At 43.5% G+C, this 24,032-nt stretch overlaps 2 protein-coding genes across 4 annotated transcripts; one reads left to right on the forward strand and one right to left on the reverse strand.

The window, feature by feature from the left end:
- The first annotated feature begins 283 nt into the window (after positions 1-283).
- LOC116602018 (arylsulfatase B) lies at positions 284-5,874 on the forward strand. Its single transcript, XM_048734763.1, has 7 exons — positions 284-845; positions 1,618-1,704; positions 2,133-2,344; positions 2,931-3,142; positions 3,706-3,926; positions 4,245-4,528; positions 5,154-5,874. The coding sequence occupies exons 1-7, from the start codon at positions 590-592 to the stop codon at positions 5,376-5,378; spliced, it is 1,497 nt and encodes a 498-aa protein (XP_048590720.1). The 5' UTR covers positions 284-589; the 3' UTR covers positions 5,379-5,874.
- A 339-nt stretch (positions 5,875-6,213) lies between these two features.
- Positions 6,214-23,899, reverse strand: LOC5518365 (doublecortin domain-containing protein 2). 3 transcript variants are annotated; one of them, XM_048734764.1, is made up of 13 exons: positions 23,504-23,899; positions 23,312-23,366; positions 21,849-21,937; positions 21,620-21,698; positions 20,867-20,919; positions 20,306-20,392; positions 19,636-19,683; positions 19,063-19,198; positions 18,250-18,442; positions 17,155-17,237; positions 16,203-16,280; positions 15,317-15,333; positions 7,782-8,023 (listed from the first exon to the last, which is right to left on the reverse strand). In XM_048734764.1, exons 1-11 carry the CDS (start codon positions 23,752-23,754, stop codon positions 16,206-16,208), a joined length of 1,149 nt encoding a protein of 382 aa, XP_048590721.1. In that variant the 5' UTR covers positions 23,755-23,899; the 3' UTR covers positions 7,782-8,023; positions 15,317-15,333; positions 16,203-16,205. The 3 variants fall into 3 exon arrangements, with proteins under 3 accessions (XP_001638318.2, XP_048590721.1, XP_048590722.1); XM_048734765.1 differs by having other exon boundaries at positions 7,963-8,023; positions 15,313-15,333; XM_001638268.3 differs by lacking the exons at positions 15,317-15,333; positions 16,203-16,280 and having other exon boundaries at positions 6,214-8,023; positions 23,504-23,894.
- Positions 23,900-24,032: the final 133 nt, after the last annotated feature.

The raw sequence follows: 24,032 nt of genomic DNA on the forward strand, positions 1-24,032 counted from the left end.
ATAGTATCCAACCTTAGGAACCAGGCATAGTGTGCATTGTGTATTGATTCTCCTATTCCAAGGGAGTCAATTGATGTTACCTTTGAAATACGGTATAGTGTGACAGAGGTCAAAATAACTCTGTTTTGAAAACCTCGGGGTTTTTTTGCATCGTTTTTTTTTTTCCTTATCGGGACATATACAATAGTGGGTACATATTTGATTCACCGCGGATTTGAGTCCACTTCTATCAATTCTGTTTTTCCTTTTTTATCGTTTTAAAACTGTTTTCAGCTGTTTCCCGCTCGCTCACCCCAGGTTCTATTTGACCATTGGTGGTCACAGTTTAGGTAACCAGCCACGGTCGTGTCCTACGCTCCGGTCACCACCAGTCAATTTGCCCGATTGTGGCGAGGACAAACCGCATGAACGATTTTCCAACGTTTAAATTTCAATTGTATTGAATAATATTCGTGTCCTTCTAACGGGTCCTGGAATCCAGCCCTTAGGCTTCAAAAGGGTTTAATAAACCATTGATTGATTGATATGATATTTTGCGTGACTTCCTTTAATTCGTAAACCCGAGAGAAGCGCGTGATAGTCTTGCAAGATGGCGGTGCTTATCGCTCTAGCCATCGCTCTTTTGTCCACTGTCTCCATCGCTTCAAAGTCGCCGCACATTCTGCTAGTAGTCGTGGATGATTTAGGCTGGAGTGACGTGGGATATCATAATATAACCGACCTCAAGACGCCTAATATTGACCGACTGGCGGCGCAGGGGACGATTCTTGAGAATTACTACGTGCAACCGATATGTTCCCCAACTCGGAGCGCGCTGCTGTCGGGAAGATACCCCATCCATACAGGTTAGTGATCGCGAAGCTTTTTTACTGTAGTTTTCAGTGTTCTGCGAGCTCTCGCCGACTATTTCTCACAGCTGAATCTGACGTTCTTCATTCAAATTCTTGACGCGGATACCATGGCCATCACTGAATTCGTTTCCAAACACGCTACCTGTAAGCCAGAAAACGATTAAGCAGAAAGAAATTTATTGACGAGAGTTTCGGAAGTCGCAGTTTCGGAAGTCGCGCGAGAACATAGTGGATCGGTAACGACCCCCCCTACCTCCCGACTCCGAAGAAAAAAATATCTTGAAATAAAAAAAAAATTGAGCAACGACTAGTAAGTGATCGAGCAATCGAACGTCCGACTTGCAGCGGAAGAAAAAAGACTCCATGTTTCATGAAGGTTTTAATAACTTTCTCCTCGGGGACTCAGGGCATCGTGGTGGTCGGGCACACAGGGAGCGCGCGAGAAAGAAAAAGCACTAAAAGACGTCTTTCAGTGCTCTTTCTTCTCGCGCGCTCCCTGTGTGCCCGATCTCCGCGGCGCCCTGAGTCCCCGAGGATGTCAATACTTGTGCTTGCTTAGATCTCAATATGTACTTTGTTGTGTATCTGGTTGTCAGTTCCTATTTTTAGTATTTACTTCGTTTCTGCCTGGCCCCTATCTTAGTAATGAGGCCCAGTCCCTGGCTTTTCATATTATCACAGGTTTCCCCTGCACCCGCCCAAGGAACATGGAGATCAGCCATTTGATTGGCCCGCAACGTTGACCTTTGCCATTAATTTTGTTCAGGTTTGCAGCACGGCGTCATCAAACCAACCGAGCCCTACGGCCTCCCCCTGGATTTTACTCTGCTGCCTAAGAAACTTAAACAAGCTGGTAATGTAAATCAGAAATTGGGGGAAGATATAGGGGGAGGACGTCACTCACTATATTGACCAAATGCATGTTTGATAAATTTGATGAAGAATTTTTTTTCAGAATGAGGAAGGATGTGGATCTCCATCAAATGTTCTGAAACGGCTCAGGAATAGAGGAGGACAAGGGAAAGAGGGATAATAAGAAATAGTGGCATTAGTGGGGGGGGGGGGGGGGGGAGTTTTCTAGAGTAAGCTTGAGGTGGAAGGGGGGGTCAAAATGAGACAATGAGATTTTCTCGGAATTTAACCACGAGGGAAGGTGGGGTCTTGGACGAGCATAGTTTGCATACGACGAGATTTTAAGCTTTTATAAGCGTTTTCCTCTATTAAAGAGCTAGAATATCTTAATATTTCGTTAGTATCTGTTTGATACAAGATTATTTTCAGGATACGCTACACATATGGTCGGCAAGTGGCATTTGGGCTTCTTCGAATGGGAATACACTCCCCTGTACCGGGGATTTGACACATTCTACGGGTTTTACAACGGTGCTGAAGACCATTTCACGCACGAGCGGTCCGGTATTCTTGACCTTCACGACCAGAAAGAACCAGTCAGAAACAAGAAAAATGAGTACTCGGCTCATATTTTCTCAGAGGTTAGACACTTTCTGGAAATACGTCATCCGAGAAAAAAAGTTCCATGCCTCCTACGGAGAGGGGTTCGAGTTAAGAATACGCTAACAGGATGTTGGGACGTATTTAAGGGGCCCCCAATTCAATGGTGTCGATTAATGCCAATGTTGTAGAATTGCCAAAACCTTACATTCAGTATCACAGTATCAAACCTTACATTCAGTACCATTAGCTTACATTCAGTATCACATCAGCATGTTAACGACGTCATGTTGATAAGCGTCCCCTATCGTTCGCATATCAACCCGACAATATCTCCCGCGCAACGTTAGAATCCGGGCGCTTACAAATGCAAAGATCTGATCATCATAAGTGACTGTTTTTGATAGGAACAGGCAGGTTTTTTTTATTGTGGATCTACAGGGGGGGGGGGGGGGGGGGAGATTGTGTATACAATTTCAGGAGTTCAGTAATATGATGTAACATTCTTTAATTTGTACCGTTGTTTTTTTTTTTTTTTTACACCTATGCAGACTAAAGTTGTGCAAGATAGAAGTGATGTCATAGATCGTATGATTCCACATTTCTAGTGGAGGGTTTTTCTTGCAGAGAGCAAAAGAAATTATCTCCGCTCATGACCCATCCAAGCCTCTGTTCCTGTACCTCCCCTTTCAATGTGTGCACGACCCCGCCCAGGCCCCGATAAGATTTGTAGACATGTACAAACACATCAAGAACAAGTTGAGGCGCCACTACGCAGGCATGGTAAGCGCTGTGGACGAAGCTATTGGAAACGTGACGCAGGCTCTTCAACAAAAAGGGTAGGTCCAGGCTTACTCGTATCTGTTGATCGCGGCGCGCGAATGCCCTATTATTTCACGGCACAGAACGTCGAATTCTCTTGTACGAGGTCAGTAGCGGCAAAGAATGTCTTTACCCCGGTGTAAGGTCCATTTCCAGAGGACACCTTTCTATTCAGCTCCTTTTTCTTCATGATTCGTTCTACCAAACATAAGAAGCTTTTCTGACGCAACTCACAGGTTCTTACACCGGGATTAAAAGACTGACATTGTGCAAAGACTAAAATTGTTCATAGCACTTAAATGCCCAATGTATCAATACATCAGGGCCGTAGCAAGGGGTGGGGCACTGGGGGCACGTGCCTCCCTCAATATCTTCAAGAAGTATAAGGAAATGACCAGTAGGGGCGAGGCCCTTCCCCCCAAATAATTTTTTAATGTTTCTGTATTGTGCCCCTCCAATATTTCTGCTACGGCACTGTACATTCAAAAGCTCAATTGCTCAGGAGGGAACACGGGACATAATCAAAATCAGCGCAACTGTTAAGCTAGCTTTGATCTAATCTACCCTGTCTTTCCGCCAGCCTATGGGACGACACGGTGATGATCTTTACGACAGATAATGGCGGCATCCCCGGCGGGGGTGGCTACGATTGGCCGCTCAGGGGGCACAAGGCCACACTCTGGGAGGGAGGGGTGAGGGGGGCGGCTTTTGTTCACAGCAAGATGTTGAAGAACAAAGGATCGCGGTCTAAGGAGTTACTGCACGTTACTGACTGGTACCCAACTTTGGCAGCTTTGGCCGGTAAGAAAGAAAAATAGCGTGTTGTAGTTTCTACACTAGAAAAAGGTGTAGGAGCTTAAAACACTGATCCAAATAAGACTGAGCTTCAACTGTTTTTACCAGGAATTTTGCACAAAAACTTATTTTGCACAAAAGAAATTGTGGGTGACTAGATTAAAAGGTTTTCAGGGTACGAGCTCCTTAAATCCATACTGCACAAGCGAGGCGCGAAGGAACTGGAACTGGTCGTCGGATCCGAAGTATGAACCATGAATGACATTGTACGGTAATGTTCGCTGTTTATTTATTATTTTTTTTTTTTTTATAATCGTTTTCAAGGTTTAGATGTCCATGAGAATGGAGACAGCGTGCCTCCCCTGGACGGGATGGACGTTTGGGAAACAATAGCCACCGGTGCACCCTCCCCCCGAAAGGAGATTCTGGTAAACATTGACACACCTTCCCAGAACCCCCTGCACGACGAAAACCTCCTGGGGTATGAGGGAAGTGCTCTTCGTGTGGGTGATATGAAGATCCTGGTTGGTGTTCCGAATATCACGTGGTTCAAGCCACCTGAGCTTGGTGGGAGTCTGGGTCGGCACTGGTGGAGAAACTGGAGGAAGGTAATTTGTGAAATTTGTGATGTGTAATTAAATGCATTTTTCGTCACTGTATATGAGTGAGTTAAAGAGGCAGTGTCACGGTAAGAGCTTTGCAATAACTCTCCGGTCTGAAACAATTAATTTCAGTCAAATTCTAATATTGACTTATGAGCTTTTGGTACAGGTGGGCGACTTAAATTCAAAGGAAATGACTACAAACTGTCAATAAACATAGTTTTCAATACAATAGCGCACAAGGTACTGACAGCTTTTAAAAAATTCAACTGTTTGTAGAGAATTAAAAGCCTGCAACAAACACTGACTCCAGACATACGAAGTACCATGACGCTGCCCCTTTAACGTGGAAGCAATAACTACAATAAGTGCATACTTGCTTTTCTTACGGTGCTCGCATGCACGATCGTTATAGTTAAAAAGCCTCCAATAGTGTGAGAGAAAGCGTTTATGTCCATCTTAAAAAAAAACTTTAGATTTAGTTTATTGTAAATTTTATCACAACTTGCGTCCTATGTTGGAATAATAAGGGTGCGACTGACAGATTCGTACAGTAAGTGAGAAAGAAGAGGGCGTTATTGTCCAACGCCCGATCACTCAGACCCAGACTTTCCCACTTCACCATTTTCAGAAGGATAGAATCGAGGTTGCCCTCTACAACATTACCGCTGACCCCGAAGAACGCCACGACATGAGCCAAAAACTCCCGGATGTTGTTGCTAAACTACGGCAGCGACTAGATTATTACATGAGTGGTGCTGTGCCCTCGGGGAAGAAGCCAGCAGACAAACAGGCGAGGAAGACGGCGGAGAAGAAAGGTTCCTGGGGCCCTTGGAAAGAGCATACATTATACTAGGGGGTAGAAGGAGTTTGATAAAACAACATAATGGAAGCCCGTCCATCTGACTTTCGTGACGCATGGTTTGATATAGATTATAAAATACTTTGCAAATAAGACACTTTAGTGAAATCCTAGGCGTTTTCTCACGGCTTTCTGATTGGACCCCCTGTGGTTGATAAGAGACGTGACGTCACTCAGGCCCGTAGCCAGGGTTTTGGGCGGGGGGGGGGGGCGGGGGGTTCGTGTACCCATTTAGCGGACTAGTTTTTCTTAGGTTAATCGCCCTAGCTCACAGTGGTACTCAATTTTTCTTTATTTGAGCGGACCACCCAGTCGAGTTGGGTGGTTCTTCCGAAACCCCTCCCCCCCCCCCCCTTGGATACGATACTGGGACCCCGGTAAGAAATCTTGGGTCTAGGGAGGTGCTCATCTTAGCGGCGAATCTAATCCCCTTCAAAAACTGTGGAATTCAACTCATGACATTATTTGTAATAAAAATGACTCAATTGTGTTTCTAAAGTATCGACCATGTAGCATTACCGGCACTGCTTGCAAGTCACGGTGGGGTGTGGAGGCGAAAACGTCTCTTTTGTGGTCAACCTAGCGCGACTATGCCAGCACCGCTGGCTGAATGCTGGGCGCTGTTTGCTCAGGACATTCTTCCCATTTTGCGCTACAGTGGTTATGTTGATGGTTAAAGACCAAATGTCAAAGCAGTGTCAAAACCGCCGAAGTCTTATCATATGCAAATTCATCCCTAGGCTCAATTTTTAGTCAGCGGAGGAGCTAGTGCCCCTTGAAGTAACTGATTATCATCCCTTCCTCTTGAATGATAACAACTGACACCATATGTGCTTTTAAGCTTTTATGAAATTTTCTAGGCTAAATACTCTAAAATAATACCGAGTAAAATCATCTAGGATAATATTACCCGGGTAAGAGGCCCCAAGCTTCATTACCAAGGAGCCGTGAGGCGGAGACAACGGCCTAGCCTCTGGTATCCAGGGTATGGTAATAATGACTATATACAGGACGCATGCGTGAAACCATTAAGTAGAAAATTAGAAATCTTGTAAACATGCAACTACCGTAAGGAATGTGTTATACTATGTAAGTTATACTATACTAGACTATACATTACTTAAAAACGTATATCTGGTCTTTCACCTTGAAGATGGGAACACGACCGGACGACGTTAAAAAAATCTCTATCGGGGCGTGTAAAAAGAAGGAGACAAAAAGTTTCAGATGTTCTTTCGGTCCAGTTTTCTTATGACGAATCTCTAAGTGCCAAACAGATGAAAAGGCTAGTATAATATTGTGAATCGAACTTAAAGCCAGTCGATCCGATTTGCGTGACGCGTGGTTTTGTAGGCTATGAAAACCCCATGCATGTGAATTAAATCCGTTTGAATCATGCTGAAATTCAATCCATCCTACATTAAAATCGACTCGATTATATTTCTACGATATCAAACAATGCTGGGTAAGTTATATTTTTCAAAATGATGGGAGTTCTAAACATTCAAAACAAAAACAAAACAACAGTGTCACGCAAGTCGGATTCACGGACTTTAAGGTTAAAACTGGCGTGTTGTGCATTTTCGGTACTCCTCGGTGCCCAGATGCCCTGAACATGGCTCTATTTGATTTTAACCTTTATAGAGAAAGAATTGTAATGGGAGATATAAAGCGAAGCGCCAACGGAATCAAACTTGTTGGTAGTTTCTTGGTGTTACGGAGCACCAGCACCAAAAACACAATGGAACAAAAGCCAGAAACAAAGACCTTAGAACGAGACAATAGAATAGAGTACAAAGGCCTTGAGCACCAAAAACAAAGTTCTCCGTAACACCAAGGAATACCCAACTTGGTTCTCCTCCAGCACATAAATGTAACCTTTTGAATATGTATGCATAGCCTAGTCCCAGGCGTTCCTACCCAGGTTTCTGATCCGGACGTCCTGTGGTTTGTAAGAGTTGTGACCTCACTCTAAAGTACTCTTCCCAGACCCCAAGCTGCCTAATGGTTCATCTCCAAGTAAGAACTGCAAGGCACGATCAGAACGCCTTGGACCTTCCCTGCTAGCAGAGGCCTCTTTTCGAAATACAAAGAAAAGAGGCCTCTGCTAGCAGGGAACCTTTGACCCTGTTGACGCTGGGCCGAAAGACACAAATATTTACAAAGTATTCGAAAGTATATTACATTGAAAGTGTCTTCCTGCTACGTCCTATTACGTCACATCCTAATTTAGTTTTTAAAGCCGGCTATCCTTGTAGACTATGAAATATGTATGAGCCCAGGGGATGGGACGGGTCGAATCACATAAAACGTATCAGTAGAAGATTTAACATCTTGTTATATAAGTGTCTGCCTTTCACGTCAAATGCTAACCGACACATAAACTTCATGTACTACTTATATAAAAAGAGCCTTTTTAATGAAGGAACATAGCCATACTGATCTCCAGACTGAAAAATAAATTAAGATGTCGAAGACAAACGTTTTGGCGCGTTATTTTAAGAAAGAACATCAGATGCGATGGCCTTTGCGTGATCAACCCAATCCAGGGAATGGTTGCTACTCTTGGAGTTTCGTCGTTCGCGCTTGTCTTTGTCTTCACGTGATCGTGTATGGGCATCTTTGTCTTCAGGTCGATCCTGAGCAATAGTCAAATAACAAGTCACAATGAGTATCTTTTTCAAAACAAAATGGGAATTCTAGATCTGCATATATCTTCAAGGGCCACCCGCACGCTCGTACTAGGAAATTGAAATAAATACGGCAGAGTATGCAACAAATGGTGTAAAACTTCCCTGTTTTACACTTGGCTGTTTTACAATGAAAATTATTACATTTGTCGGATTCACTTATGGACTGTTCTACAAATTCAAGTCTTGAGCAACGGTACAAACTGTACCGAAATCTACAAATAATATTTTTAATCCAAACTTGGGGGTTATTTTGGTTGCTCTGCATAATGACCCTTAGAACTGAATCTGATACTGGATTTGCAAACTGAATCTTATACCGGATTGGCAACCTAAATATTATCCTGGATTGGCAAACTGAATCAAATACCTGATTGGCAACCTAAGTCTAACACTGGATTGGCAACCTAAATCTGGATTGACAACCAGAATCTCACACTGGTTCCAGACTCTCGAACGTCTCTCTATTTAGTGGCCAGCGAGCTTGCGACAAGGCTCTGGCCTCTTGAAGCGCTATTTCGACTTCTGCTAGGTTCAGAATCTGAACTTGGTCCCTGATTGGCAAATTGACGCGTGGTCATGGAAACCAATAAATTCTGATACTTTTCTATTATATTTTCACTTCAAGCTCAAAAGATTAAAACCGGTTTGTTTTTAAATAGTTGTGTTTATCCGCGATTTTTTCCTCCATGGAGCGCTTTTCCGAGAAAATGTTGTATTCTCCACCTCCTTCTATGCGCAGACTATTGTCACTAAATCTACAGTAATGATCCCATAGGTTTTCAGATAAATGTTGTTGTTTTTAACTCGGGTTTTCATGCGCTTTTCATACTCGTGAACTCGATTCCCTTGCCAAGAGATGTTTACATCCAGGGTAGCACCTTGTGAAACTGACACATGATAATCACAAAACGTTAACATGGAAGTCAAGCATAAATAGAAATAGCGCTTCGAGAGTCCAGAGTCTCGTCGCAAGCTCGCTGACCACTAAATAAATCTGAGGCTCTGGAACCAGGGTACCTTAGTCTAATACTAGATTGGCAAACTGATCTAATGCTGAATTGGCAAACTAACCAAATACTGGATTGGCAAACTGGATCTAATACTGGATTGCGAACTGGATCAAAGACTGAATTGGCGAACTGAATCAGACACTGGATTGGCAAGTTGAATAGCATCTGGATTACAAAACTGAATCTAATACTGGATTGACAAACTAAATTTAATACAGAATTGAAGCAATACGATAAGGTCGTATTGTCTTCGGCTAACATTATATTAGTTCCCTTACGGGGTAATACCCCACTCTACTTACTAGTCATAGCCTGATGCCTATTACTGATCGTCGATCTTGGTGTACGTTCCCTTGCGGGGTAATACCCCACTCTACTTACTAGTCATAGCCTGGTGCCTATTACTGATCGTCGATCTTGGTGTACGTTCCCTTGCGGGGTAATACCCCATTCTACTTACTAGTCATAGCCTGGTGCCTATTACTGATCGTCGATCTTGGTGTACGTTCCCTTGCGGGGTAATACCCCATTCTACTTACTAGTCATAGCCTGGTGCCTATTACTGATCGTCGATCTTGGTGTACGTAACATTTCGGGGCAATACCCCACTCTACTTACTAGTCATAGCCTGGTGCCTATTACTGATCGTCGATTTTGGTGTACGTTCCCTTGCGGGGTAATACCCCACTCTACTTACTAGTCATAGCCTGGTGCCTATTACTGATCGTCGATTTTGGTGTACGTTCCCTTGCGGGGTAATACCCCCATTCTACTTACTAGTCATAGCCTGGTGCCTATTACTGATCGTCGATTTTGGTGTACGTTCCATTGCGGGGTAACACCCCACTCTACTTACTAGTCATAGCCTGATGCCTATTACTGATCGTCGATCTTGGTGTACGTTCCCTTTCGGGGTAATACCCCACTCTACTTACTAGTCATAGCCTGGTGCCTATTACTGATCGTCGATTTTGGTGTACGTTCCCTTGCGAGGTAATACCCCACTCTACCTACTAGTCATAGCCTGATGCCTATTACTGATCGTCGATCTTGGTGTACGTTCCCTTGCGAGGTAATACCCCACTCTACCTACTAGTCATAGCCTGGTGCCTATTACTAATCGTCGATCTTGGTGTACGTTCCTTTTCGGGGTAATACCCCACTCTACCTACTAGTCATAGCCTGGTGCCTATTACTGATCGTCGATCTTGGTGAACGTTCCCTTGCGGGGTAATACCCCACTCTACCTACTAGTCATAGTCTGGTGCCTATTACTGATCGTCGATCTTGGTGTACGTTCCTTTTCGGGGTAATACCCCACTCTACTTACTAGTCATAGCCTGGTGCCTATTACTGATCGTCGATTTTGGTGTACGTTCCCTTGCGGGGTAATACCCCACTCTACTTACTAGTCATAGCCTGGTGCCTATTACTGATCGTCGATCTTGGTGTACGTTCCCTTTCGGGGTAATACCCCACTCTACCTACTAGTCATAGTCTGGTGCCTATTACTAATCGTCGATCTTGGTGTACGTTCCTTTTCGGGGTAATACCCCCACTCTACTTACTAGTCATAGCCTGGTGCCTATTACTGATCGTCGATTTTGGTGTACGTTCCCTTGCGGGGTAATACCCCACTCTACTTACTAGTCATAGCCTGGTGCCTATTACTAATCGTCGATTTTGGTGTACGTTCCATTTCGGGGTAATACCCCACTCTACTTACTAGTCATAGCCTGGTGCCTATTACTGATCGTCGATTTTGGTGTACGTTCCATTTCGGGGTAATACCCCACTCTACTTACTAGTCATAGCCTGATGCCTATTACTGATCGTCGATCTTGGTGTACGTTCCTTTACGGGGTAATACCCCACTCTACTTACTAGTCATAGCCTGGTGCCTATTACTAATCGTCGATCTTGGTGTACGTTCCTTTTCGGGGTAATACCCCACTCTACTTACTAGTCATAGCCTGGTGCCTATTACTGATCGCCGATTTTGGTGTACGTTCCCTTGCGGGGTAATACCCCACTCTACTTACTAGTCATAGCCTGGTGCCTGTTACTGATCGTCGATTTTGGTGTACGTTCCCTTGCGGGGTAATACCCCACTCTACTTACTAGTCATAGCCTGGTGCCTATTACTGATCGTCGATCTTGGTGTACGTTCCCTTGCGGGGTAATACCCCACTCTACTTACTAGTCATAGCCTGGTGCCTATTACTGATAGTCGATCTTGGTGTACGTTCCATTTCGAGGTAATACCCCACTCTACTTACTAGTCATAGTCTGGTGCCTATTACTGATCGTCGATCTTGGTGAACGTTCCCTTGCGAGGTAATACCCCACTCTACTTACTAGTCATAGCCTGGTGCCTATTACTGATCGTCGATCTTGGTGTACGTTCCTTTTCGGGGTAATACCCCATTCTACTTACTAGTCATAGCCTGGTGCCTATTACTGATCGTCGATCTTGGTGTACGTTCCTTTTCGGGGCAATACCCCACTCTACTTACTAGTCATAGTCTGGTGCCTATTACTGATCGTCGATCTTGGTGTACGTTCCCTTGCGGGGTAATACCCCACTCTACTTACTAGTCATAGCCTGGTGCCTATTACTGATCGTCGATCTTGGTGTACGTTCCCTTGCGGGGTAATACCCCACTCTACTTACTAGTCATAGCCTGATGCCTGTTACTGATCGTCGGTCTTGGTGTACGTTCCTTTTCGGGGTTATACCCCACTCTACTTACTAGTCATACCCTGGTGCCTATTAATGATCGTCGATCTTGGTGTACGTTCCCTTGCGGGGTAATACCCCACTCTACTTACTAGTCATAGCCTGATGCCTGTTACTGATCGTCGATCTTGGTGTACGTTCCCTTGCGGGGTAATACCCCACTCTACTTACTAGTCATAGCCTGGTGCCTATTACTGATCGTCGATCTTGGTGTACGTTCCCTTTCGGGGTAATACCCCACTCTACTTACTAGTCATAGCCTGGTGCCTATTACTGATCCTCGATCTTGGTGTACGTTCCCTTTCGGGGTAATACCCCACTCTACTTACTAGTCATAGCCTGGTGCCTATTACTGATCCTCGATCTTGGTGTACGTTCCCTTGCGGGGTAATACCCCACTCTACTTACTAGTCATAGCCTGGTGCCTGTTACTGATCGTCGATCTTGGTGTACGTTCCCTTGCGGGGTAATACCCCACTCTACTTACTAGTCATAGCCTGGCGCCTATTACTGATCGTCGATCTTGGTGTACGTTCCCTTGCGGGGTAATACCCCACTCTACTTACTAGTCATAGCCTGGTGCCTGTTAATGATCGTCGATCTTGGTGTACGTTCCCTTGCGGGGTAATACCCCACTCTACTTACTAGTCATAGCCTGGTGCCTATTACTGATCGTCGATCTTGGTGTACGTTCCCTTGCGGGGTAATACCCCACTCTACCTACTAGTCTTAACCTGGTGCCTATTACTAATCGTCGATCTTGGTGTACGTTCCTTTTCGGGGTAATACCCCACTCTACTTACTAGTCATAGCCTGATGCCTATTACTGATCGTCGATCTTGGTGTACGTTCCTTTGCGGGGTAATACCCCATTCCACCTACTAGTCTTAACCTGGTGCCTATTACTGATCGTCGATCTTGGTGTACGTTCCCTTGCGGGGTAATACCCCACTCTACTTACTAGTCATAGCCTGATGCCTATTACTGATCGTCGATCTTGGTGTACGTTCCATTTCGGGGTAATACCCCATTCTACCTACTAGTCTTAACCTGGTGCCTATTACTGATCGTCGATCTTGGTGTACGTTCCCTTGCGGGGTAATACCCCATTCCACCTACTAGTCTTAACCTGGTGCCTATTACTGATCGTCGATCTTGGTGTACGTTCCCTTACGGGGTAATACCCCACTCTACTTACTAGTCATAGCCTGGTGCCTGTTACTGATCGTCGATCTTGGTGTACGTTCCTTTTCGGGGCAATACCCCACTCTACTTACTAGTCATAGCCTGGTGCCTATTACTGATCGTCGATCTCGGTGTACGTTCCTTTTCGGGGCAATACCCCACTCTACCTACTAGTCTTAACCTGGTGCCTATTACTAATCGTCGATCTTGCTGTACGTTCCTTTTCGGGGTAATACCCCACTCTACTTACTAGTCATAGCCTGATGCCTATTACTGATCGTCGATCTTGGTGTACGTTCCTTTTCGGGGCAATACCCCACTCTACTTACTAGTCATAGCCTGATGCCTGTTACTGATCGTCGATCTTGGTGTACGTTCCCTGGCGGGGTAATACCCCACTCTACTTACTAGTCATAGCCTGGTGCCTATTACTGATCGTCGATCTTGGTGTACGTTCCCTTGCGGGGTAATACCCCACTCTACTTACTAGTCATAGCCTGATGCCTATTACTGATCGTCGATCTTGGTGTACGTTCCCTTGCGGGGTAATACCCCACTCTACTTACTAGTCATAGCCTGGTGCCTATTACTGATCGTCGATCTTGGTGTACGTTCCCTTGCGGGGTAATACCCCACTCTACTTACTAGTCATAGCCTGATGCCTGTTACTGATCGTCGGTCTTGGTGTACGTTCCCTTGCGGGGTAATACCCCACTCTACTTACTAGTCATAGCCTGGTGCCTATTACTGATCGTCGATCTTGGTGTACGTTCCATTTCGGGGTAATACCCCACTCTACTTACTAGTCATAGCCTGGTGCCTATTACTGATCGTCGATCTTGGTGTACGTTCCCTTGCGGGGTAATACCCTACTCTACTTACTAGTCATAGCCTGGTGCCTATTACTGATCGTCGATCTTGGTGAACGTTCCATTTCGGGGTAATACCCCACTCTACTTACTAGTCATAGCCTGGTGCCTATTACTGATCGTCGATCTTGGTGTACGTTCCATTTCGGGGTAATACCCCACTCTACTTACTAGTCATAGCCTGATGCCTATTACTGATCGTCGATTTTGGTGTACGTTCCCTTGCGGGGTAATACCCCACTCTACTTACTAGTCATAGCCTTGTGCCTGTTACTGATCGTCGATCTTGGTGTACGTTCCTTTTCGGGGTAATACCCCACTCTACTTACTAGTCTTAGCCTGGTGCCTATTACTGATCGTCGATCTTGGTGTACGTTCCCTTGCGGGGTAATACCCCACTCTACTTACTAGTCATAGCCTGGTGCCTATTACTGATCGTCGATCTTGGTGTACGTTCCCTTGCGGGGTAATACCCCACTCTACTTACTAGTCATAGCCTGGTGCCTATTACTGATCGTCGATCTTGGTGTACGTTCCCTTGCGGGGTAATACCCTACTCTACTTACTAGTCATAGCCTGGTGCCTATTACTGATCGCCGATCTTGGTGAACGTTCCATTTCGGGGTAATACCCCACTCTACTTACTAGTCATAGCCTGGTGCCTATTACTGATCGTCGATCTTGGTGTACGTTCCATTTCGGGGTAATACCCCACTCTACTTACTAGTCATAGCCTGATGCCTGTTACTGATCGTCGATTTTGGTGAACGTTCCCTTGCGGGGTAATACCCCACTCTACTTACTAGTCATAGCCTGGTGCCTGTTACTGATCGTCGATCTTGGTGTACGTTCCTTTTCGGGGTAATACCCCACTCTACTTACTAGTCTTAGCCTGGTGCCTATTACTGATCGTCGATCTTGGTGTACGTTCCCTTGCGGGGTAATACCCCACTCTACCTACTAGTCTTAGTCTGCTGCCTGTTACTGATCGTCGATCTTGGTGTACGTTCCTTTTCGGGGTAATACCCCACTCTACTTACTAGTCTTAGCCTGGTGCCTATTACTGATCGTCGATCTTGGTGTACGTTCCCTTGCGGGGTAATACCCCACTCTACTTACTAGTCATAGCCTGGTGCCTATTACTGATCGTCGATCTTGGTGTACGTTCCCTTGCGGGGTAATACCCCACTCTACTTACTAGTCATAGCCTGGTGCCTATTACTGATCGTCGATCTTGGTGTACGTTCCCTTGCGGGGTAATACCCCACTCTACTTACTAGTCTTAGCCTGGTGCCTATTACTGATCGTCGATCTTGGTGTACGTAACATTTCGGGGTAATACCCCACTCTACTTACTAGTCATAGCCTGGTGCCTGTTACTGATCGTCGATCTTGGTGTACGTTCCCTTGCGAGGTAATACCCCATTCTACCTACTAGTCTTAGTCTGCTGCCTGTTACTGATCGTCGATCTTGGTGTACGTTCCATTTCGGGGTTATACCCCACTCTACTTACTAGTCATAGCCTGGTGCCTATTACTGATCGTCGATTTTGGTGTACGTTCCATTTCGGGGGAATACCCCACTCTACTTACTAGTCATAGCCAGGTGCCTATTACTGATCGTCGATCTTGGTGAACGTTCCCTTGCGAGGTAATACCCCACTCTACCTACTAGTCATAGCCTGGTGCCTATTACTGATCGTCGATCTTGGTGTACGTTCCTTTTCGGGGCAATACCCCACTCTACTTACTAGTCATAGCCTGATGCCTGTTACTGATCGTCGATCTTGGTGTACGTTCCCTTGCGGGGTAATACCCCACTCTACTTACTAGTCATAGCCTGGTGCCTATTACTGATCGTCGATCTTGGTGTACGTTCCCTTGCGGGGTAACACCCCATTCTACCTACTGGTCTTAGTCTGCTGCCTGTTACTGATCGTCGATCTTGGTGTACGTTCCCTTGCGAGGTAATACCCCACTCTACCTACTAGTCATAGCCTGGTGCCTGTTACTGATCGTCGATCTTAGTGTACGTTCCCTTGCGGGGTAACACCCCATTCTACCTACTGGTCTTAGTCTGCTGCCTGTTACTGATCGTCGATCTTGGTGTACGTTCCCTTGCGGGGTAATACCCCACTCTACTTACTAGTCATAGCCTGGTGCCTATTACTGATCGTCGATCTTGGTGTACGTTCCCTTACGGGGTAATACCCCACTCTACTTACTGGTCATAGCCTGATGCCTGTTACTGATCGTCGATCTTGGTGTACGTTCCCTTACGGGGTAATACCCCACTCTACCTACTAGTCATAGCCTGATGCCTGTTACTGATCGTCGATCTTGGTGTACGTTCCCTTGCGGGGTACGTTGCTTCCCTCATCTACCTGATCTTCCTTTACCTACAAATAACCGTAACGTTGTTGCTGTTATTTTGCCGCTAAAAGCCTGAGCGCGCGCTAGTTTGCCACCCAAACAGTCACGTGATCTCTTAGCGTAAGACCCCGTCCCCACGTATCCGTTTTCGTTTGAAAACGCAACCTTTTTGTAACGTTTTTAAAAAGATCCGCTTCCATACGAAGCGTCTTCATTTTGATACGACCCGTCCCCACGAAAACGCAGAAACGATACGAAAACGATAACAAGTTCTACAGCGCATGCGTACCCGCGCGCCAAGTGGACTGGACCTGAGTTATCACGCCATCGTTTTAGAAAGGTTCCGTTTTCGTCCGTCCCCCGACGGCACCGAAATGGTATCGTTTTCAAATTGTTCCACTCTGGAGATCGTTTTCAAATCGTTCTGTTTTCGGTCATCGTTTTCGCGTTTCCGTGTGGACGACACCCGTATCCGTAACAAAAAGGTTGCGTTTTCAAAGGAAAACGGATAAGTGGGGACGGGGTCTAAGTCTCCTATTTATTAATTCGCAAGCTTGAGCTCATGAGGAATCATGGGAAGAGACGTGTACATTCGAACTGGTTGTCCTGTTAGTCTAATTGGAGACTAGTAAAAAGAAGTACCTGTTATGGCTAGAATGAAAAATAGAAAAAGAAAATAGAAAAACTAGGTGATCTGGATAGGCGTCGTTGAAATAGGGAAATAAACACAGGGTTTTAATTGAAATATTTGACGCATCTGCCAAACAGATACCCTGGTCTGGCCACTACATAGAGAGACGTTCGAGGCTCTGAAACCAGGGTACCAACTTGAGTGGGTTGGCAGACAATTAACCCTTTGTCGGGGCAAAAGAGGATGATTTTTGATGGCGAACTACCAACCTGTCTGTCATCTGTTTCTTCAATAACCTCCTCAGAAACTTCTTCAGCCGGTATAAGATCGATTGGTTTATCTTCCTTGGTTTCTGAAACCAAACATCAATTTCCCTAAGTGACAACACAACTTATATAAGCGTTCAGTGGCAGCCTGCTATATGCAGGGTGTCCCAAAAGTCCTTTCGTTTAATTACAATATAATCCGTTAATTTGAACACTCAAGAGAAGGTAAACAGCTGAGTTCGCGGGTATTTCGAGTTCAGGAGAGCCTGGGGGGGGGGGGGGGGGGGGGGGGGGGGGGAGGGGGGCAAACTTCAAACTTGACAGAACGTCACCCCGTAGTACCAGTGTCTCTCCACTACTTGGTTTTGGGTTCAATTGTTTTTGGCTCTCCCTCCCTCACACACACAAACAATTCCGACCTAAGCTGTATTCTGTGGGCAGACATAAATCGTTTGACGGCTGCCCTTGAAGCGCCTTTTATGCCTTCGACTCGTCCACGTTGTATTTACGCTCTCGTAATCCAGTATTTCAGCTGTAACAAGGAGTAAAGATTTTGTGCCGGGTTTAACTATCTGTTTTTGTTAAGGCCTGGCTAAACATTCAAACATGTTTGTCAAACATTAAAATCGAACTCTCATGCGAGCATGTTTGGCGAGGTGGCTAAAAACAAAAACATTCTCATAAAACATAAGCGCGCACTTTTTCGGTTATGATTACGCGAGAAATCAAAGTGGCGCCATGAAAATTTCGAGCTGTTATTGGATAAAAGCACGAAGCGCGCGCAATGTTTTGTGTGATGAGTGGCTAAACGATAAAACATGTACGTTCAACACAATTGTTTGATGAAACTTTTTTGATCTGGTTCAAACATCTGGACGTGTCGAGGAAGCCAATTTAGTGCCATGTTTTGTGGGTGGCTAAACGTACAAACATTTGCGTCAAACGCATTGTTTGACAAGCATGTTTGAATGTTTAGCCAGGCCTTTACTTTCTTACTCACGTACAGTCCTACTCATCACCGAAGGATTTTAAGTGCAATATGTTTAGGCGAGGTGCTTATTCGTTGGAGGCGCTTTTTCATGCAATACGGTCATTCACCTTTGTTCTCTTGGATCTCACGTGCCCGTTCCTGAAGCTCTCCGCTCGCCTCGAACACGTTGTTAGCATGAGCGGCATTCCCTCTGTGCCCCAGCACCTGACTTTCAATGGCATCAATCAACTCCTCCTCAATTGGCTGTTCTTCAGCTCTGTCCAAAGGTGGGACAGATCGTGGCGAGTGCACAGGGCCATCCTGTAACAAGCAGAGAAAGTAACTGTAGGACTTTGTGGCGGATTGGGTGTGACAGTGTGGGTTTGGGTGGTACAAGGAGGATTTGGGTGTAACAGGGCGGACTGAGTGTGATAGTGCTGATTTGGGTGGTAAGGGGGGATTTGGGTGGTACAGTGTTTTAGGTGGTTCATTGTGGAGCTGGATGGGACAGTGTGGATATGGATGTTAAAGGGTAGACTTTGTGTGGAAGTGTAGATTTGGGTGTTACAGGGCGGACTGGATGAGTTAGTGTCGATCTTGGTGATACAGCATGGATTCTTGAGGTACAGTATGGATTTAGGTGGTTCAGGTTTGACATGGTATATGGTGTATATGAATCGACAATGTGTACAACAAGAAGCAAGGGCAACTTTAGGTTATTTTACAACTTAAAAAATCAATTTAAATTCATTGCTATTTATATAGACCTGTTAAATAGTTTGAAAGCTATTCATACTTGAGGGAATTCACCAGAAACCTATAAATTCATGAATGATCAGATTTCTCTTGCAACTTGATCATTGCATTTTCAGTGTGAATAACAACAAAGGTGTTGCTGATCAACTTTCTTTAAGTAGAGGCACCGATCAAGCATTTCTTACCTTAATACTTCCTGTTGTTGATGACATCTTCCGGTCACTTCGATCACTGTTTTTTCTGCCATGTGATGGCTTTGTTCTGTTTGGAGTTGTCTTGCTCAAATTCTTTGCTTTAAAGTGTGTTTTTGTGGGCACTCGACTGTAGATTACAATGACAAAATCAATCTCTCTAATACAACATAACTCAACTCATACCAAATGGTGATGTCAAGGGTCACTGCCAAAATAAAGTCACAATTCTTGTCCTATCCCTAAGGTGTAAAATTCACCCAACTGCTATGTCTCAGCACCTTTTTTGAGGTCTTCTATCCCTAGTGTCTCAAACTGGTTGTAGACAAGAGATACACTCAATTTACTAGAAAAATATAATTTGTGCATAGAAAGAGGTTCAACAAAATACAGCTAATTTTGGAAAACCCAAAAAACCCGAATATAGGGGTGACATTTCTGTGACTACGCCCCTTTTTATCCCTAAGGGGTAAAATTTCTGTTGACCACACCCATTCCGCTATCCCCTGGGGTTTAAATTTACTTCTTGACAAATATTTGTGACTTTACTCTCAGAGAGGCGTTTACCTTCTTGGGCTCAAGATGCTTGAATCATTATAAGCAACCCTTTTGAACCTGAAATGATAATAATGATCAATTACTTTGCAAAGAAGGAACATAAAGCAAAAAGGCAGTGGTTCTCTCAGTCAAAATGCGAATTTTTCATCTGTATGGTTACGCGGAAAAATGTAATAATAAACGCAAAATGTAATAACGTTCAATGCAAAATGTAATCTTAACGCGATTCGAGATGGACTACTACAGCTGTTGGTCACTACATGCTGGCGTTTTGTCTATTTTCTTAGTGTCATAGCTTTTAATTATAGTTCATAGGTTTATAGTAATTATTTGATGTTATTACATTTTTCGTTATTACATTTTGCGTTAAATAATTTATTACATTTTGCGTTGAAAAGTTATTACATTTCGCGTTAAACATTTATTACATTTTGCGTTGAAAGTTATTACATTTCGTGTTAAGATTACATTTAGCGTTGAAAGTTATTACATTTGCGTTAACATTACATTTTGCGTTAGTTATTACATTTTGAACCGTAACAGGCTTGCCTTATTTGAAACATTTGAAAAAAGAGGTAATGATACAGCAAAATATTTAATTTCAATTCCAACCCAAAAATATTTTATAGGGGAATGACGTAGTAAGTTTTTTGGGTATATATACAATACTGTCAATTACCTTTTTTCATGGCCAGCTGCAACATATTTGGCAGAGTTGCTAAGCTCTGAGGGGTCCTTGACACGCTCACCATCCATGGTATATAAACTAAAAATGAAAAAAATTAATAAGGATAAATAAATACAAGAGTTTGTATTTAAACGGAGAGATACAAGGCTCTAGTCAGCTCACATATGTTTAACAAGTCAAATTCAGGGAAGAGGAACAGAAAAAGGTGAGACGGCCCATGTATGCTGACGTGCTACAACACTGAGCCACAATTATTCCAGATTGAAGACAAAAAATATTTACAGGTGAACTAAAATTTTATGTGTTATGCAAAACCTTTCTAGTTTTATGATTATTATTTTTATTTTCACAAACTGTACTGTTATTTAGATCCAGTTAGAAAGGTCAGTAGCAGATGTAGGGGGAGGGTTTAGCCCCCTTTGGGCTGCCAGAAAGGAATATGTAACAAAAAAAATTACCCCCTCCCCCCTTTGACACTGAGCCAAACCCCCCATTTTAGCGAAAAGCTGAAGGTGAAGAAAAAAAGACAGGATAAACATGACAGCAACTTACATGCGAACAGCTCCTGTTTGTAAGTGAACCTTGTTGGTAATAAAATCACACACCTACAAGAAAAAGAGGTAAAGAGAATTATTACTCACCGCCAGTACAAAAGCAGGGTCAGAAAATGTTTTTTAAACTTACGCTTATAAATCCTTAGTGCGTGTTAGGAGAAAGGCGTAGGTGCACCCCTTATACCACAATCTCACCCCGCCCATAGGTACATGCCTGTCAACCTCTGAAAATCCCAAGGCTTGAGAATTTTTGGGGGGAGGGGTGGGGTATATTCATTTTGTGGGGGAGGGGTGGGTTTAACTTGCAAACAAATCCACATATAGATCTCACAAAGGTGTTAGATAAATTGCGCTACACAAGGGGATTTTTGTTTCACATATTTTAATAGAGAATAGGCAAAATGATGATTTTCTATCAAATAATTTTTTGGAAGCGATAAAAATTGCTAAAAAGCGGGAGATTGGGTGCTCAATGTGGGAGAGCGGGAGAAGGGGTTGGAAATCTTGAGACTCCCGCCTAATGCGGGAGAGTTGACAGGTATGTTGGTAACCCCAGAAAGTGTGCAAGGGAGGAACTATGAGTCCAAACTTATATATCAGAGATCAGAGATACCCATTATAGGATATACATACTATTGCTACAACCCCCTCACACACACACACACACAACACACGCCCTGACTGTCACAATTCCCACCCTCTCTACAGTACCTGCAAATTGAACTAAAAAAAAATATTTAAGGGCACAAACCTTGTCCATGCTCTTAAGCTCTCTATCGCTAAGATGAACCTTGACCGAAGAAGTTAGAGCATCACCATTTTTGTACACACTGGAAATCAACAAACAAATAAACTCAACCATAAGATAGATGGGTAGAGATGCTATATGCATTTACTTATGTTTTTAGTGGGATCCCTCCCTCCACTCCCTATAATTGAGGGCAATGAACCTATAAGGCAGAAAAGGAAATAATACTTACAAAATGCCCATGTTGTTTCCTTTTTCTGCATCAGCCCTTTTACGAGCTCGCCCAGACATCTGAAGTCTGCTGTGTTTTACAGGTGTTATCTAGGGAAAAACATCATTAAGGCCTTTATGAAATCATATCAAGTTAATAAGCTGTCCACATTGCACATTGGATATAGGTTTGCCATATTCTCTACACCCTAAACCCACAATGCATTACAGTATATATCAAAATAATTGAAAAGGACACACCATAAAGAATTTCTCTCAGTAATTTCCCATCTTGAATACTATATAAACTTTCTGGGGCGATTCAAAGCATTATGGGGAATTTGGAAAATAGCTCTTTATTCTAAACTACCACTATATGCCCTTATGGCTAGAGGTAATTGGTCAAGGATTAATTATTCCACTATTTCGAGAATATTATTTTCATCTTAGTCATATAACAAGAGTTGTCAGTTGCTATCTGGTTAATTTTAATGGCTGGGAATAGGGGTGGATTTCTGGCTAAATTATGGCTGATAAACAATCAATATTTACTTTGTAAGTTGAATGTAATAGCAAGCCAGCAGTAAAAATTCCTTGCATTAAGATCATGTTTTCCCCAGCTGCGTTGGAATATTACATAGCAATAGGCCATAGCAACTATATTATAAACCTGTTGTCAAATTTAAGGGGGCCCAACCCCATTAGCATCAATATCAAATTTCTTTAAAACTGTACCCGATACAATTAATGTATTTGAGTAAAGAAAAGGGTATTTCGCCAAAAAAAAATACAATGTCAATTTACAATATTTATACATTTTAACCAGAAATGAAACAGCTCATAAATGATATTGATACCACATATCATGCAAGGTTTCCAAGAGGAAAGGAAATGAGAGAAAATAGATTTAGCTCTCGTTCTAAAAACAAAAGTAAAAGGGAAAAGAATTGGAAATCATCAACATTTTGCGTAATGACATATGTAAATTATTTTCACCGACATTGTTATAGAAAAATGTAGAAAACACACAAGTACTTTAAAATAGAGCCAGCGCAAAATATTAAAAATAGTCCTCGAGGGATTTTAGCATTTTACATCTCTTTTAAGAATTCGGAACTATTATTATTAAAGAATCATTTTACACTGCTTGAGCAGTGGACTGAATTATTTATTGCTTTGGAAGCAGCAAATAATTTAGAAAAAGCCTACGATTGCATTCGTCGGCATTAAGGAATCAAAACGTAAGCTCACGCAACGTAATCACCAACCCGCTGTTACCCCGGCAAACAAGAGAGAAATGTCCATTAAACTGTTTTCAAGCGGCAAATAAAGGACTTAGCGTTTATTAGATGGATTCACCTGGCTTATGCAAAGTTTATTAAAGAAATCTTAGAGAGGAAACAAAGCTAATACTACTTTGATTGTTGAGAAATTATTACGCATTGATCTTTGAATTTATCTCTTACAATCTTATGTTTTTCTCACCTCGATTTCTTTCCTCGGTGTCGGCCTCATTCCCTCAGGTTTTATCTCCATATAACTGTAAGATAAAGAGAATGTCCAACACTTTGTAAACGACCGACAATTGCTTGAGCAAATACTTCAAGTTGTATTCAAACAATTAGGCAAATGAGCACGTCTCTTAGAAGCTGTCTTCAAATATCTCTTGAAACTCACTTTAATCTCTTGAAAGCCTCCAATCCACAGACCACATACTGTCCGCCTGGCTCAATTTTCTCCAATTTATCAATCTTATGCCCTCCAGTGGGCGTTTTCAAGGATCTTGCAGCAGTTTTCAACTTCATTTCGCGGGTGATTTTGTCCAAGCAAGCGTCCATGTTTCTAACCTGACGTGGGTTGACAACGACCTTTTTTCCAGGGAATTTCGGCTCGCCATTCTTGTAGATGGTAACAGTTGGAGCAGCCATACTGCTTGTCGAGCCCTGGAATGTTTTCTTAGCTGTTCTAATTGCTAATAAAGACAGAAATTGTTGAGTTTACGTCCTTGCTGAACATCACTTCGCCTCCATTGACCATAGATATGTGACGTCATAATTGAATAATGCGCGTAAATATTTCTTTATTTCCCCTAGCAACGTACATAGCAACTACAAAGCTTTTCGCCTAGCGCGAGCATGTCAGCTCTTCTGATCGATAAAAAACCGCATGATTCTAAAACATAATTAAAACACAAGTTCCTATTGTT

This window comes from Nematostella vectensis, chromosome 11 (assembly GCF_932526225.1).
Source record: "Nematostella vectensis chromosome 11, jaNemVect1.1, whole genome shotgun sequence".
In the NCBI taxonomy this organism is placed as follows: domain Eukaryota; kingdom Metazoa; phylum Cnidaria; class Anthozoa; order Actiniaria; family Edwardsiidae; genus Nematostella; species Nematostella vectensis.

What these genes read in the sequence shown, in the direction of transcription:
- LOC116602018 (XM_048734763.1), top strand. Translation starts at nt 590, where the DNA reads ATGGCGGTGCTTATCGCTCTAGCCATCGCTCTTTTGTCCACTGTCTCC. An exon ending in TAAGAAACTTAAACAAGCTG is followed by an intron (nt 1,705 to 2,132) that starts GTAATGTAAATC and finishes GATTATTTTCAG; the next exon opens with GATACGCTACACATATGGTC. An exon ending in CAGGCTCTTCAACAAAAAGG is followed by an intron (nt 3,143 to 3,705) that starts GTAGGTCCAGGC and finishes TCTTTCCGCCAG; the next exon opens with CCTATGGGACGACACGGTGA.
- LOC5518365 (XM_001638268.3), bottom strand. Translation starts at nt 23,754, where the DNA reads ATGGCTGCTCCAACTGTTACCATCTACAAGAATGGCGAGCCGAAATTC. An exon ending in GAGGCTTTCAAGAGATTAAA is followed by an intron (nt 23,367 to 23,503) that starts GTGAGTTTCAAG and finishes TTTATCTTACAG; the next exon opens with TTATATGGAGATAAAACCTG. An exon ending in GCAGCTGGCCATGAAAAAAG is followed by an intron (nt 19,684 to 20,305) that starts GTAATTGACAGT and finishes TTATCATTTCAG; the next exon opens with GTTCAAAAGGGTTGCTTATA.